Genomic DNA, 16,702 nt, shown 5'->3' with positions numbered 1-16,702 from the left:
TGGGGGTGGGGGGGCTTGGTGCAGACTGGCCTTTTTTGGTGCAGACTGAAGCGCAGCTTTGGATGTGGTGGTGGGTGGGCTTGGTGAGGAGAAAGCAGAGCTATGTCAGAGAGAAGGCCGAATGGAGGAGCTGTGGCCCTTTCCAATTTTTCCTTGGGGGAAGGTTAGGGCAGGGGGAGAGACTGCTTGCTGGGAGCCTCCATTAACCCTGCTGTTCTGTTCGCATTTACTATACAATTGTTTTCTTCCGGGTCCTTTTAGACCCAGACTAAAAAAAGGTTGGTTTTAGCTATTAGAAGTGTTTTTTTGAATACTTTTTTGCTGGTATACTAATTTAAACATTCCTGATCATAAAGAAATGAAAAATGAAATGAAAAAAATAATGCTTATTTGTTTATTTTGCTCAGAAAAGCCACTCCCCCCCGGCTGTGTGCAATTTTTTCAATTTATATATAGGCTGCAAATTCCAAATTTTTTGAATACCTTTTGCAAAGTAAGTACATGATACCTACACAACTAATTTTATGAAAGAAATCATTGTACTAAAAACAAGGATGTAATTTGGAACTTGCAGCCTAATCTATATATAAAGTGAACATAATTGCACACAGCCAGGGCATCCCTTTTCTGAGCAAAACAAATAAATAAGCATTATTTTTTTCCTTTCATTTTTCATTTGTTTATGATCAGGAATGTTCACATTACTATACCAATGCCAAAGGTATACAAAAAATTTGGAATTTGCAGCCTAATGTGTATATACATTGAAAAAATTGCACACAGCTGGGTGTGTGTGGCCCTTTTCTGAGCAAAATAAATAAGCTTTAATTTTTTCATTTCAATTTTTATTTGTTTGTGATCAGGAATGTTCAAATTAGTATACCAACACAAAAAGTATTCAAAAAAACACTTCCAGTAGCTAAAATCAACCTTTTTTTAGTCCGAGTCTAAAAGGACCCAGAACAGAACAAGTATATAGTCATTTCGCCCAGCAAAAACTAAACCAAAAAACCCCCAACTCCTCCTTAGAAAGAACTCCTCAAATGAGACAGAAGTAATTTAATTTCAAGTTTCAGATATGCAGGGAAATTTTTTTACAGGGTCTCAAACTTCGTTTTGGGTCTAAAAGGACCTGAACAGAACAGGATTAACAGGATGGTTTTAAGCACTGGAAGTTTGAAAATGAAAGGTAGGGAATTTATTGCTGATAACATTTAGCCGTGTGAGGGCAGGACCCAGCCATTCCTTGGGAGACATTTTGACGCCCTGATTCCACAGCCTAGGACTGGCTGTTGAAGTTAAGAGAGGTGGGAGGGGGCTTCTTCCTCTTGTGTTTCTGAAGGGTTGTTTTTTGCTCTGCAGCTTGAGAGATCTGGAGGCAGAAATCTAATAAGAGTGACGGGAGAGTTTTGAAATTGGGGGTAGTGCACGAGCAGTGCTTTCTTTTGATTTGACAAAATACTATGGCTTTTTGGCTAGGATTGCTGATCTCCGATGGCAGCGGAGAGACCCAGACCCTTTTTACGGGAAGGTGGTAGGGGGCTCTGCACGGCAGGAGTTCCCTTCTCAGGTGCCCATGTCTCTGGACATGGGCGCTGCAGAGGGACTAAAACTCCAGTTGCAGCAGCTGCAACCAGACAGGAGAGTCCTGAAGGCCCAGCCAAGGAGGTGCCGCTTTCAAAATACACCTTTGAGGGAGGGTGGTGGTTGATGTATGAGAGTCTGCAAAAGCAACTTGCCTGTCGTGAAGGGTTTGCGTATAATTCACGGAGGAGCAGTCTGGATCTTGCTCCCTCCTCAGTACGCCAACTGAAGGCCTGGATCACCGGCGGCCGCTCCTTGAGTCAGGTGCCTTGATGCTCTGTACACCCAACGGTGGGCCAGGGCCTCTCAGGAATCTGCCTGCCACATTGCAGGGCTGCCCTTCTTCGCCCTTGTCTCGGCCCGCTTGGCTGCTGCTGCTGGGTGGCATCGGGAGACAGTTGGGTTCTTTCCCGATGCCCGGGTGACATCTTTGTTAGCTCGCACCTTCCGTTTTACCAAAAAAAAAATTTAAATGACGTATTTGGCAGGGGAGGCGGTTGCTTCTCAACTGGGAGAAACGTAAATGTTTTGGATTTTAAAAATAAAGATGTGTTTTCTCATAGCAGTTGTCGGGTGCATTTTTAAAAAAACAAGTGTTGCCAAATTGGAGGGTTGCAGGGTCGAAGAAGGGCCGGGCGTTTTGGCGGGCAATAGAGGGAGGAGAACTGAAGGCGGCATTTGTGTGCTGTCGGTGCCCATTTTCGGGGTGGTGGTGGTGGTAAATATCACGGGCACACTAACTTTGCTCAGCCAAAGCCGTCCTTGCCCAACTTCTTTCACCAGCCGGGTACCCATGCCACAACCAGGCTAGGCTTTCCATCCCAGCAGCCCGTGGCTCCATGGAATGCAGTTGGTGGGCCCCAGCGCTTGGCCTTCCTGCTCTGCTTCTGGGCCAGGTGGGCACGGGACCCAGCGAGAAAACCCAGCACGGTCCAGGCTGCAACCGGTGTTGGTAACGCCCACAACACTTCCCTTCTTTAAGGTGGCAAGTGTCAGGCCTGTAACTGGCAGTGCCTGGCAGATCTTGTCACAGCGAGTTGCCTCTTGCGGCTCCTTCACTCCTCAGGTCCAACCTGTCGAACAGGTGAGGTCTTGGCAGGCGTCAAAAGTAGGCTGGATGAGGAGGAGGCCTGGGCCGGCCTTCACCACAGGGGAGGCACTCCGGATGAGGGGCCTCGGTACTGCAGAGGACCCGGGGATGGGAGTGAGGTGGGCGGGTTTCCCTCGCAGGGCTGCGTGAGGAAAAGGTGGAGGAAAAGAAGAGGCGGGGCCCGGACTACAGCTCCCGGGATGCTTCGCTTCCACAGGGGCTGGCGGATAGTTGCGGTGCCTTGGCCGCCGCTGTTCCCCTCAACGCGGTGACGACTACAACTCCCGGCCTGCCTCGAGCGGTCACGAGGAGGCGGAGGGGAGAGGAGGAGGAGGAGGCGGCGGCCGCGGTGTTGAGGGCCGGCTCGTTCGCCCTCCTGAGGCGACCCTCGCCCGCCAGCCGCCGCCACCGCAGCGCCACCATCACGGAAGGCCCACGGCGGAGGAGGAGGCGGCGGAGGCGGCTCCGGAGCCCCGAAGAGGACGGGGCCGCCGCCATGGAGCCCCCCGCGCAGCTGAAGGACCGCATCCTGGAGAACATCTCGCTCTCCGTCAAGAAGGTCAGCGGAGACCTCCCTTTCCCCCTGGGGGGGGGGGCACCAGGCCGGTCAAGGGGGGCAGCGGTGGGGCTTAAACCCGTCAGCCTGGGAGGGGGGAGGGGCACGAGGAGGGTCCCCACAGACTGTGCAAACCGGCCTGACAAGGTAGGCCTTTCCAAAGGACCGGGTGGGGGGGAAGAAGCTCTCGTCCCCGCTTTTAAATGGGACTCCAGCCTGTCATTTAAGAACGAGTCCGCCAAATATCACAAGGAGGAGGCTTGTTATTATCACTGTCATCATAATCATGGAGGTGTTGTTATTATTATTATTATTATTATTATTATTAATATTATCATCATCATCATCATCACCACGGGGGTTTTATTATTGTCATCACCACAGGAAGGTGTTTTTTTAATTATTATCATCATAATCATAGGAAGGTTGGTATATTATTATTAGCATCAACACAAGCAGGCATTAGTATTATTAGTATTATTAGTATTATTAGTATTATCATCATCACCACCACAGAGGTTTTATTATTTTTATCACCACAGGAAGGTTTTTTTATTATTATGGTCATAATCATAGGAAGGTTGATAAATTATTAGTAGTATTTATTATCATCATCATCATAATCATAGGAAGGTTGGTATATTATTATTAGCATCAACACAAGCAGGTATTATTATTATTATTATTAGTAGTAGTAGTAGTAGTAGTATCATCACTACCACAGAGGTTTTATTTTTTTTAATCGCCACAGAAAAGTTTTTGTATTATTATCATCATAATCATAGGAAGGTTGGTATTATCAACAGAGGGAGGTATTATAATTATTGATGTTGGTATTATTATCATCATCATATCATAGAAAGGTTGTTATCATCACTGGGAGGTATTGTCATTATTGTTATTATTATTATTATCATCATCATCATCATAGGAAGGGTATTATCATCATGGGATGTATTATCATCATCTCTTTTATTCATTAAACCTGAAACTCAGTCAACTGAACATTTTAAAAAGTGTCACAAATACCGCTGACTGGTGTTAATTGTTGATACAGGTTGCTGCCAGTGTCATAGGTATCAACCAAGTATCTTCTTAAAATATATGATGTTCTGAGGAGGGCAGTTTTTTTGCAGTTCCGCTGTTATTTTAAAATTATTGTTGTTATTGTAATTATTATTAATAATGATAATAATAATTTATCATCAGCAGCAACTTTGTCTTTATCTTTATTTTTTATTTTTATCATCATCTTTATTTTTTATAATTAGTTTAAGGTGGCCAACCTATCTGACACATTTCTCTCACACATACCCCACAATCCTCTGTTCTCCACCACCACAAGAACCCTGTGAGTTGGGTTGGGCCTCTCAAGGAGAGGGAGAGAGGCACAAAGTCACTCAGGTGGCTTTCCTGGGGGACTCGAACTCGCAGCTCCTGACTTTCCAGCCTTGGGAGAGTCTTAATCATTAAGGCTCTCCTAATTGCTGTAGTTGCTTTACTTATAGCCGGATCCTTCTTTGCGGTGCACCGATTACATCCATCTTTCTCGGTTCCTTATTTTTCTGGCTTCCCTCTCTCTCTCTCTCCCTTGGCTTTTGCAGCTTCTGCCAGGCCAGCTGTGGCAGGGCCTGACTTGCCTTAAGTTCAGCCGTGACAACTTCCCTTCTCCTTGGTGGATGCCTCATCGATTACCTTCCGAGTTTTCCCCTTTCCCGCTCAGAAAAATGAAAGGGGTCCATAAATGCTATTTTTGGGATTTTTTAAACTCAGGCTATGTATAACGTCATTTTTTAAAATACAGAGCAAGTGAAACAAATTAAAAAGCTCGTGAAAGCATCACCCGCTAGACTGGTTTGACTTTTCCTTCACATTGAAATGCCTTATAGTTGCATGATAAGGTCCCAGGACTGGCCCGGCAAGAAGTGGCTTGGAGAGCTTTTGGTGTTGCATCATGCATAAATACTAACTGAAAAGTTCATGGAGTGGGTTGTTCTTTGCTGTGTCGCCTCTGAGATTATGGGACAGGTAGTCCTCGGGTTATGGCCACAATCAAGCCCAGAGTTTATGTTGCTAAAGTGAGAAATTCATGAAGGGAGTTTGGTCCCCCATTTTACAACTTCCCTTGCCACCTTCAGTGGTTCTCAACTTGGGGGTCAGGACTTCTTTGGGCAGGGTAGGCAAAGTTGGCTCTTCTATGATATGTGGACTTCAACTCCCAGAATCCCTGAGCTAGCATGATTCGTTCAGGAATTCTGGGAGTTGAAGTCCACAAGTCATAGAAAAGCCAACTTTGCCTACCCCTGCTTTTGGGGGGGGGGGTCGAAAGACCGTTTCACAGTGGTTGCCTAAGACCATCGGAAAAGACAACATTCCCATGGAGTTAGGAACTAAAGGTTCTATTCTGGCGCCTTGGAAAATATTTTTACAATCCAAACAATCAAGCGTTTACAGCGGGGGGTGTACCTCTGACCTTCCTGCCAATCAGCTTAAAACTCTGTTGGGAGAATTGGTGCTAGACTTATGGTTAGGGGACACCACCACACAAGGAACTGTATTAGGGTGTTGCGGACTCGTGGCATTAAAAAGGTTGAGAACCACTGTGTTTAAGTGAATCGCTATGGTTGTGTAATTAGTAAGGCAGTTGTTAAAGTGAATCCGGCTTTCCCTGTTGCTTGCTTTGCTTGCCGGGAGATTGCAAAACACGATCCCAGGAAAGTTGCAAGCATCAGAAATACGGACCGGTTGTCAAGCGTGAGCCCCAGTGGTGCAAGTGGTTAGAGTGCAGTACTGCAGGCTACTTCAGCTGCCGCCTGCCTGCAAGTTTGGCAGTTCGAATCCCATCAGGCTCAAGTTTACTCGGGATTGCATCCTTCCGAGATGGGTAAAATGAGGACCCACATTGTTGGGGGCAAGAAGCTGACTTTGTAAGCCGCTTAGAGAGGGCTGTAAAAAGCACTGTGGAGCAGTATATAAGTCTAAGTGCTATTGCTATTAACAGCCGTGGGGGCACAGTGGTTAGAATGCATTATTGCAGGCTAATTCTTCCCATTGCTACCAATTCGATCCTGTCCAGTTCTGCGAGGGATCAGTAAATATTTTCACCGCCCTCTTTTTGCAATATACAGGTCGTCCACGGAAGGCAGGTTGACAACAATTGTTTTTTGTGCAGTTCTGATCAACCTCCGATGTCTCTGTTGGTCTTGTTGGGTTGCAGAACCAAACCAGACAGTTATAGATGGATCTGAATCCACAGCTCCCGTTTCAAGTAGGGCCTTTGCCATTTTGGGAAAGGAAATGCTTACACAGGAAGGAATTCCAGAGGTCTTGCCTGCCAAAAAAAATTTCTCCAAAGTCCAACTTGGAAGGCCTCTGCATAGATCCAAGGGCTCTTCATCACTTCTTTCATCTCCTCAGGCGAGAGCCCCGAAGCAGCAACGGAGTGACCTTCCTGGAGTTTCCTCCATGAAGAGGTGTCAAGCCGGTGCAGAAGGTGGTGTTAAACCAGTGGCTTGCCACACTATCCATAGAAGGCCTGATGTTTATGGGAACTTGGGAGGGGTGATTTTCATGAGGGAACAGATACTGCCACAAAGCATTCTTTCAAGTGGTTCAAGGCCATCCTATGCCCACCCACCTGGGCGGAAGCGGAAGGAGGACTTGGCCACGCTGTCACAATCTGAATGGACAACATGACAAGTTGGGGGGGGGGGGACAAGGGATGTGAACTTTCAACTGGGTGGGAAACTCAGATCCAGGTTTCCCAGTGTAGGTGCCAGGATGGCTCCGGCAATGAATTGGAACCTTGAGGAGCGCTTGGACTCAGACTCTGATTTAGTTTGGAGGCTACCTAGAACCTTAACAAGGACGTTGGTTGGGTCGGCTCCACAACCGACTGGAATGCTTTCCATTGTGAGGACTGGCGGACATGTGTGCCACTGCTGGCTTCCAGGCTGTTGTCTCCGATGGCGCTGCCTCTCTTGCCCTGACCCTCTTGCAGCCCAGAGATGCCGTTGGGCAGACGGGAGCAGTGCTTCCACCCATCCCAGCAGCTAGACCGCACTGTGGGTGGCTGAGTCCCTTGTGCTGCTGGTTGAGATACGCCTCTTGGGGAGCCTGGCTTCTCTTCTGCCCCCGGGCACCCTGGTGGTTCTCTCCGGAGCTGAGGCACCATCAGGCGTGGCTGCCACTCCCAATCGGGCCTAGCCAAGACACATAAAGGTGTGGCTGGGAATCGTGGCCCTGGGAGCTTTTCTTGTTCCCTGGGCAAAGTGGAAGGAGGAGGAGCTATATGGAGGCAGCAGCAACTGAGCATCCTCAGGAGGGCTCTCAAGATAACCTTATTTATTTTATTTTATTTATTAATGAGATTTCAGAATTGTATTTTTTTATATGCTATGAGCCGCCCCGAGTCCTTGGAGAGGAGCAGGATACAAATCCAATAAATAATAATAATAATTTATCTGCTGCCCAATTCCAAGTTGGACTCTAGGTGGCTTTCAGTACTAACAATATATACCAACAATATAAAATAGGTAAGAACCAATAAGTACAATAAAACAGTATAAAATACAATATACTGTACCTCTAAAAACCATACGTGCACTCACTCATTCATGGTCCCAGGCCCACCGGAAAAGCCAGATCTTAGCAGCTTTCCAGAAGACCAGTGGGGATAACACAGATCTCCGGGGCAGTTAGTTCCAAAGCATCGGAGCCACCACAGAGAAGGCCCTTCCCCAAGGTCCCGCCAACTGACATTGATTGGCGGACAGGACTGGGAGTGAGGCCAACTCTGTGGGCTCTTATTAGTCATAGGGAAGTATGAGGTAGAAGATGGTTATCCTGGCTGGGCAATAGGAGACGTTTCCTTGCTCCGAAAGTGCTGTTGCGCAGGATCAGTGAGTGGCGCGGTGGCTAGAATGTAGTACTGCAGGCTACTTCCGCTGACTGCCAGTTGCCAGCAATTCGGCAGTTCGATCCTGAGCGGCTCCGGGTTGACTCAGCCTTCCGAGGTCAATAAAACAAAGACCCAGGTTGTTGGGGGCAACAGGATTTACTCTGTAAAACTGTTTTGAGAGGACTGGGAAGCCCTGTGAAGCGATATATATAGGACTCAATGCTACTGCTTCCACGGGGTTGACTGTGTCCCTGATGGTCAGGGCTTGAGAAAGTTGGCTTGATTTCTTCTTGTTATGGCCAGAGGAAATGCACTTAGTGCAGTAGATGACTCACCTGGGCAGGATTGGAGGCTCTGTTCCTTGGCGCCCGTTCTCGAAAAACGACTTCTCTTTCTCCTAAATCCATTTAGGAGACAACCCTTAAAGTGAAAAAGGGCGGCTGTTTTTTTTTTCCTTCCAGAAACACACACACACCCTGCTTTCTGAAACGCACTTGACCTCTTGCTGCCCCTTCCCCAAATGTCCAATGTGGTTTCGGCATGCCTCCCCAAGCCCACCTGCCAAGGGATTTTCTGGAAGTGGCAAGCAGTCTTTGCTTTCCATCCAGGAGCTGCTCCAAGATGCCTAAAGAAGACCAGGATCAAGATTTAGAGCAGGGTTCTGCAAACAAGGCAACTTTAAGACTTGTGGACTTCAACTCCCAGAATTCTCCTGCCAGCATAGCTGGCTGGAGAATTCTGGGAGTTGAAGTCCACAAGTTTTAAAGTTGTCATTTTTGTGGAACCCTGCTTTAGAGACAAATGCAGCCAGTCTCCAAAACCAGAGAAAGCTGAGCTCTGTCACTTCATTCAGCCCTTCTTGACTGTTTCATTGCTGCCCCCCCCCCCCCAAATAATCCTGACCCACGCAAATCCTACTGCTCGTATACCTCATGCGTGATTTTGAGAGAGAGAAAGAGGCTTAGGCGTGAAATATTCCTGTTTCGCTCCTGCCTGTCAGTCGTCGGAGAGCTGGTCGCGAAGGGAGCGCTACGCTTTACCCACCTGTCCAGACGCTGCCATTTGGGTTTACTTACTTATTTTCTTTTAATTTAATTTTATTATTCTATTTTATTTTTAGGCTGCCCTTCTCCTCGCAGACTCCTCGCAGACTCGGGGTGGCTCACAAGAGTAAAATTCAATCTGACTATAAAAGTAATTAATTATGAATAATTAGAAAAGTTAAAAAGATAAAAACCCTGTATAACACAATCGTCCATCATTCATGCTAATGGGCACAGCGAGAGCTATCGCTCACAGCCCCAGGCCTGCTGGCATAGATGGGTTTTCAATGCCTTTCGAGAGGCATTGCCTTTCGAGTGGGGGTGGGTGGGTTACAAATCTCTGGGGGGAGTTTATTTATTTGTTTGTTGTTTTTTTAATTATTATTGGATTTCTATGCCGCCCGTCTCCGAAGACTGGGGGATGGCTTACAACATATAAAAAACAGTAAATTACAATAAAATCAATCCAATTAAATTAAAATTACATAGCTATCTAAAATCCCTAATTGTATTAAAAATCAATTACACTCATTCATACAGTAATCATACATACATCATTACATCATACATCATTCATTGGCCAGGGGCTAAGATACATACATCATTACATCATACATCATTCATTGGCCAGGGGCTAAGATCTAATCGGACCAAGCCTGATGACATAAATGAGTCTTAAGACTCTTATAAAAGGTGAGGAGGGTGGGAGCAGTACATTGGTTCCAGAGGATTGGGGTCGCCACAGAGAAGGCCCTTCACTGCAGTCCCACCAGTCGACATTTGGCCAACGGGACCAGGAGAAAGCCGACTCTTTGTGACCTAACCAGTCGCTGACATGTGTGATGTAGGAGATTGTCTCATAAATAATCTGGTCCAATGCCATACAGTGATTCCTCTACTTAAGAACGCCTCTACTTAAGAACTTTTCTAGATAAAAACCGGGTGTTCAAGATTATTTTGTCTCTACTTAAGAACCATTTTCTACTTAAGAATCCAAGTCTGGAAAAGTTTCCCAGGAAATTTGAGAGCGGCACAAAGGCCAGACCAGTTTCCTGCCATTCCCCCTTTAATCCCGGCCATCTCGGACTTTTCTGGGCTGCCAGAGGAGCCTTTCGATGGTGCTTAAGGAGGCTTTGGCAGTCCAGAGCGAATGAAGCATTTTCCTTTCTCTGGACACTTGGAGAGGGAATAAACCTCAACCAGCGCCCAGAGAAAAGAAACGCTCCCTTTGCTCTGGGCAGCGACTGTCCTCCACCCTTCTTCCTCCTCCTCTTCCCATCCAAATTCTGAGCTTTTATTTCTTTCCTAATGGGTTTGCACGCAGTACAGGGGTTCCCCGACTTACGATGTCGATCTGTTCCTACGATGTGTTGTAAGCTGAATTTTGGTGTAAGTCGGAATCTTCCTCCATTTCACTCTAACGCTCTCTTGCCTGATTCCCCCCAAGCCTGAAGCATGGCCAGCTACACTAAAGCTCGATTTGAGATTTGAGTTCGCAAATTTGAAGGGCCTTGCTGTCCCTGGGTCGCCACATCATGACGTCACCAACACGGTGACTAAAAAAATTGCCTGCTTGCTAAATCGCCTCATTCGCACCTTCTTCCAACCCCTGCACTTCAGAAAGCACTGGAGCCAGCGAATGCCAGTGATTCTGGGGCCCGCTGCCAAAATTTGGGGCATAAGTAGCGCAGCAAGAGCAGGGAGTCGCTGCCCCCCCGGAAAGCTTGTCAGATGGCATGGCGGAACCATTGTGCGGTGCGGCGTGTGACTTTCGAATCCGGCTTTGAGGTTTGGGGGGGGTCCCAGCTCTTCCTCCTGCGGTGAGAGCGAACCAAGCGAGCGCGGCGTGGCAGGAGGAGGGGCTGGTGTAACCTGGGAACCCCCTGTATTTGCTTTTACATTGATTCCTACAGGAAAAATAGCTTCTACTTACAAACCTTTCTACTTAAGAACCTGGTCACAGAATGAATTAAGTTTGTAAGTAGAGATACCACTGTATAGGGCTTTACAGATGATAACCAACAGAATGCTTTGCACATGCACAGAGGGAAAAATGGCGGCATTCAGGCATGTGGGCGGAACCTCGCGCTCCCTTTGCAACTGGCTCTCTGACTACCAACTGACGTAAGCGAACCATGCGCATTTCATCTTTGGAGAGGCTGTTCTATGACATGCGCTGGCACAAAAGCAGAGGGAGTCCTCAAATTACAACCACAGTGGAGCCCAAAATGTCTTTTGCTAAATAAAGCATTCGATAAAGTGATTTTCCTCCCCTTTCTTGCCACAGCTATTCGGTTGTTAAATGAGTTGAACCATTGTTCAGGGAATCTTGGCTCCTCTCATCGACTTTGCTGGCCGAAGGTTGTAAAAAGGGGATCACGTGACACCCCCCCCTCCCCAGGACATGACAGCCCGTCGTATATATGAGTCGGTCTCCAAGCACCTGAATTTTAATTGCAGGACCATACGGACGCTACATCGGTAACTGGTCCCAAGTGAACTTATTTATTATTTTTTATTTCTTTATTTAATTTATATGCCGCTCAACTCCGTAAGGACTCTGGGCGGTGTACAGCAAAAAGAAACATTTAAAAAGAACAAATAATTTTAAAAATCCATTAAAGCCATGGATATCTCCTATGCCTCATTTGATCAATGGCCCCAGGCCTTCTTGAAAAGCCAGGTCTTTACAGCTTTCTGGAAGGCCAGTACGGATCTCTGGAGGTAGCTAGTTCCAGAGAGCCGGAGCCACCACAGAGAAAGCCCTCCCCTACGGCCCCGCCAGCCGACACTGTTTAGTGATGGGACCCAGAGTAGACCAACTCAGTGGGCCCTTATTGGTCACCAGGAGATATGCAGTAGAAGGCGATCCCAAACTTTTTCCAGTGCCGTCGATGTTAGTTACCTTTAAACCTGGAGGACTTCAATTCCCAGAATTCTAACCAAAGCTGGCTGGGAAATTCTGTGAGTTGAAATCCGCCAGGCTTAAAGTTGATGAGATTGGAGAGCCATGTCTTAAACCAGTGTTTTCCAACCTTAGCAACTTGAAGATATTTGGACTTCAACTCCCAGAATTCCCCAGCCAGCGAATGCTGGCTGGGGAATTCTGGGAGTTGAAGTCCAGATATCTTCAAGTTGCCAAGGTTGGGAAACACTGTCTTAAACAACCCTAGGTAGAGAGAGACAATGACTTTTTCAGCTTATCGCTCCTGAAAAATCCGGAGAGGGGGCACCTCTCAGGCCCACATGGATTACAACCAGCAGCGTGGTTGGTGGCTCCCTCACCCGATGTTCTCCTCTCTCCAGCTGCAGAGCTACTTTGCCGCCTGCGAGGACGAGACTCCCGCCATCAGAAACCATGACACGGTTCTGCAGCGTCTCTGTGAACACCTGGACCACGCTCTGCTTTATGGGTAAGGAGCCTCAGCCTGGCCCTCGCTTTCCCCCAGCGGAGGAAGCCATGGCAGGGGCTCAGGTTCGGGCCCTTCCTCCACCCTCCCTTTAGGCAGCGCTACCCTCAAACCAGAGGTAGGTTGCAAACCTATGGTGACGGCACAGAGCCGGTTCTGTTGGTGGTGGTCCATGGACGCTGCCATCTTTTTCTAAAAAAAATTATTTAATTGAGAGGGGATTTTTTGCTATTTTTCTTCTTCTGTGCATGTGTAAAAGCTGAGTTTTTGGCACTGCGCATATGCCGCCATCTTGTTTCTGTTTTTGTTTTTTAAATGTACTGCATATGCGCCCGCACAACCATGTGTGTGGGAGGAAGCAAACTGGGTGGCAAGGTAAGTTAGAACCCACCCCTGCCTCCACCCCACATCAGTAGGTCCCTCCAGTCTGTGTGGCATGCAGTGGGTACGGAAAATATTCTGAACCCCTTTAAATGTTTCACTGCAGCCATTTGGTAAGAGCAAAAAAGTTCATTTTGTTTCTCAATAATGTGCGCTCAGCAGCACCCCATCTTGACAGAACCCCCCCCCCCCCCACGGAATGTAGATAGTTGTGCAAATTTATTAAAAAAGAAAAACGGAAATATTGCATGGTCATTAGTATTCAAACCCTTTCAGGGAACTTACCGTGCTTTCTCTTCGGCAGGCTGCAAGACCTTCCTTCAGGCTACTGGGTCCTGGTGGTCCATTTTACCCGCCGAGAGGCCATCGAACAGATTGAACTGCTGGAGCACGTGACCACCAATTTGGGGCGCAGTAAGTCTCGGTCCACAGCTTTTTGGACAGCCTTGGACGGCCCATGTCACTGAATGCTTGGTTGGGGGGGCATTTCCAGGTGGACCCACGGGGCATTTTCCCTCCCTGGTGGATCCGCGGCTCGTTTGTTCGTGAGATTTCCGAGTTCTCAATCCCATTAGATTGCTCCCTGCTTTGGGCTGATATAGTGGTTCCTCTCTTTACAAACTTAATTCATTCTGTGACCAGGTTCTTAAGTAGAAAAGTTTATAAGAAGAATCAATTTTTCCCATAGGAATCAATGTAAAAGCAAATAATGAGTGCGATTGGGAAAACCACAGGGAGGGTGGAGGCCCTGTTTCCTCCCAGGAGATTCCTAGAGAAGCTCAATAGGGACTTCTCCCTGCCTTTTCTGGCCCTGTTTCCTCCCAGGAGATTCCCAGAAAGGCCCCACAGAGGCTTCTCCCTTTCTTTTCCGGTTACAGTTTCAGAGGCTTGGGTTGTAAGTGGAAAATGGCTCTTGAGAAGGGGCAAAAAAATCTTGAACACCCGGTTCTTATCTAGAAAAGTTCGTAAGTAGAGGTGTTCTTAGGTAGAGGTACTATGTAGCTGGACAAGCCCCCAGAGGAGACCGCCTGCCTCCCGAGGGGGTTCTGAGGCACCTGCTACCTATCCCTTGGGGCTTTAGGCATCAGAGATGTGACTCCCCTCCCCGGCTTTTCCTGTTGAGAAGATTCTGGCCAGAGCAGTTCAAGGTAGGTCCCTGACAGCCAGCAGGTCCTGCTATGCTGCGTCTCCCTCTTGCAGGCCGAGCGTGGCTGTACCTAGCCTTGAACGAGAACTCCCTGGAGAGCTACCTCCGCCTCTTTCAGGAGAACCTCCCCCTGCTGCACAAGCATTATGTCAAGTGAGTCTGCTGGGCAGGCACTGTGGGAGGGGGAGGGGAAAAGACACACACGCACATATGCACACACACAATCAGAGTTTGTGGCAGAAAATTAAATTCCAAATAACTGATTCAGCTGCATTCCTTAACTTCTTTATAACAGAGTGTCCAGCAAACCTGGAAAACATGGAAATCGGGGAATTATCAGGAAAATCAGCGGTTCGGGAAATATCAGGGAATTCATGAAGAAAAATGGAATAAATCAGGGGGAAAAAACAAACTGTATTAAAATGTTTAAAAGACAGGGAAAAATCATGTTAAAAACCCCCATGGATTGCACTGCCTGGCAGAGTCAAGCAAAAATGAGCGTAAGTGGGAACAACCTACGTCCTCAGTTACCGATATTTCTCCATGGCTTAGCCGTTTTGTATGATATTATCTGCGTGCCGTCACTAGATTGCAAGTTACAGGGAAATGTTAGGGAAAGATCAGGGAATTTGAAAATGCTTTCCCCCTGGACACCCTGTTATAAACATAATAATAGATGAGTTTTTACCATACCGGTAGCAGAGTTCTTCTTTAACGTAGTAGCAGTTACAAGCAAAACACAAGCAGCTTCTAGTTCAGAGTTCAGAGCAGACAATGTACCGAATGGGTGGAACCATGCCCAGCCTTCTAGCTTCAGTTTCAATTCTCTGCACAGAGTCAGACGTGTTTAAGCTCCCGTTGGCTGACTAAGTTTGCTAGGCATAATTCATTGGCTGACTTTGGCTCTCCCAGTTTGTGAATATCTTCACACACACACACACACACACACACACACACACACACTGCTTTTCACAGCCACGCTTTCTTTCTGGTTGCCTATGTTCAAATTACGCTGTTTGGGCTTTCCTCACACTGCAAGCACTTTAAAAGGCAGCCGTTCGTTCTGACTTGGTGCATCAGTTGAGACAAGGATTTAGCGTGGCGGAAGAGCTTCTGCCTCCAGGGTGCGAGTGGTGGTGGTGGTGGGGAGTCCCTCTGGACCGAGCACCTCTCGGATAGGAGGGCCTCTTCCCAGCCATTGGGGGGCCATCAGGAGGAGTGATTCTGGGTTGTTGCCATCGCCAGGATGATCCTGGATGAATCCTCAGTTCTCTTTTTTCCATTCCACAGAAATGCCCTGGTCTGCAGCCACGACCACCTGACCCTCTTCCTCACCTTGGTGGCAGGCCTGGAATTTATCCGATTTGACTTGGACCTGGTGAGCCAACTCCAGCCTCTTGGAGCAGCCAGTTTTCAATTTCCTACTCCCCATTGAGCTGGGGCAAATCCCACACTTACCTTCCAGTGGTGGAGTGCCCTGTTACGCCCAAAGGAGGCTACTTTTTCATAATAATAATAATAATAATAATAATAATAATAATAATAACAACAACAACAACAACAACAACAACAACAATAATAGGAAGAAGAAGAAGTATATACGTATCTATAAAGAGGTGATATAAGAAATGTAACAAATATAAGATATTGGGTTTAAATCTGTATTAAATCATTGAAATGTCTCTTTTTTAAACTTGAAAAAATTATTATTATTATGTTTATTATTATTATGTTGATTAATTTTTCCAAGTGTTAAAAAAAGACATTTCAATGATTTAATACAGGTTTAAACCTGATATCTTATATTTGTTACATTTCTTATATCATCTCTTTATAGATACATATATTGCATTACATGTTGCTATATTCCTTTTAATACATCGTTTCACATTTTATTCCTGTCTTTATTTTTGTTACCAATCCAATCATACCAATTATTCCAGATCTCATAATACTCTGAGTTATTGTTGTTGTTGTTGTTTTTATTATTATTATTATTATTATTATTATTATTATTATTACTACTACTACTACTACTACTACTACTATTACTATTATTATTCTCAACCAATGAGCAAACTTCCCGAAGCAAAGAATAGTAGGAAAGGGAATTTCTTGGGTAGGCGAGCAGCAGCAGGTCCACCTCAAGCTCCCCTGCTTTTCCAGGACGCCCCTTATCTGGATTTGGCCCCATACATGCCGGATTACTACAAGCCCCAGTACCTGCTGGACTTCGAGGACCGCCTGCCCAGCTCCGTCCATGGGTCAGACAGCCTCTCCCTCAACTCCTTCAACTCGGTGACGTCCACCAACCTAGAGTGGGATGATAGCGCCATCGCCCCCTCCAGCGAGGGTAAGTGGGCAGGCGGGCAGGAGCCAAAGGATGGCCTGGGAACGTCCTGACTCCATAGTGGGCTGCCTGAGGCTGGGGGTTCCAGCTGAGCCTGTCCAGGCTACCTTCCTGCCCATGGAATGGAGTGGCTGGAATGGGCTGGGGGGCAGTTCTCCTTTGGCCGGAGGAACGCGCTGTCAAACTGCAAACCCCACCTCCTGTCAGGGTTCCAAATAGCACCCCAAACTAAATCAAGAGT

General features: G+C 47.0%; 1 protein-coding gene across 7 annotated transcripts in view; it reads left to right on the top strand.

Annotated features, from left to right (window-relative positions):
• The first annotated feature begins 2,926 nt into the window (after window positions 1-2,926).
• Window positions 2,927-16,702, top strand: part of PLEKHM2 (pleckstrin homology and RUN domain containing M2) — a 36,279-nt gene continuing 22,503 nt past the window's right edge. For 3 of the 7 annotated variants that reach the window (XM_070759436.1, XM_070759435.1, XM_070759434.1), the window contains exons 1-6: window positions 2,927-3,233; window positions 12,480-12,586; window positions 13,269-13,378; window positions 14,165-14,264; window positions 15,402-15,489; window positions 16,278-16,464. In XM_070759436.1, the coding sequence (XP_070615537.1) occupies window positions 3,171-3,233; window positions 12,480-12,586; window positions 13,269-13,378; window positions 14,165-14,264; window positions 15,402-15,489; window positions 16,278-16,464 (655 nt within the window). In that variant the 5' untranslated portion in view covers window positions 2,927-3,170. The remainder of the gene's footprint in view (window positions 3,234-12,479; window positions 12,587-13,268; window positions 13,379-14,164; window positions 14,265-15,401; window positions 15,490-16,277; window positions 16,465-16,702) is intronic. The other 4 variants (XM_070759433.1, XM_070759432.1, XM_070759429.1 and 1 more) reach the window with 2 other exon arrangements.

The sequence above is a fragment of the Erythrolamprus reginae genome, chromosome 8 (genome assembly GCF_031021105.1).
Source record: "Erythrolamprus reginae isolate rEryReg1 chromosome 8, rEryReg1.hap1, whole genome shotgun sequence".
NCBI classification, from domain to species: domain Eukaryota; kingdom Metazoa; phylum Chordata; class Lepidosauria; order Squamata; family Dipsadidae; genus Erythrolamprus; species Erythrolamprus reginae.
The sequence above is the reverse complement of the archived record's forward strand: the minus strand, read 5'-3'. Positions and strand labels throughout refer to the sequence as shown.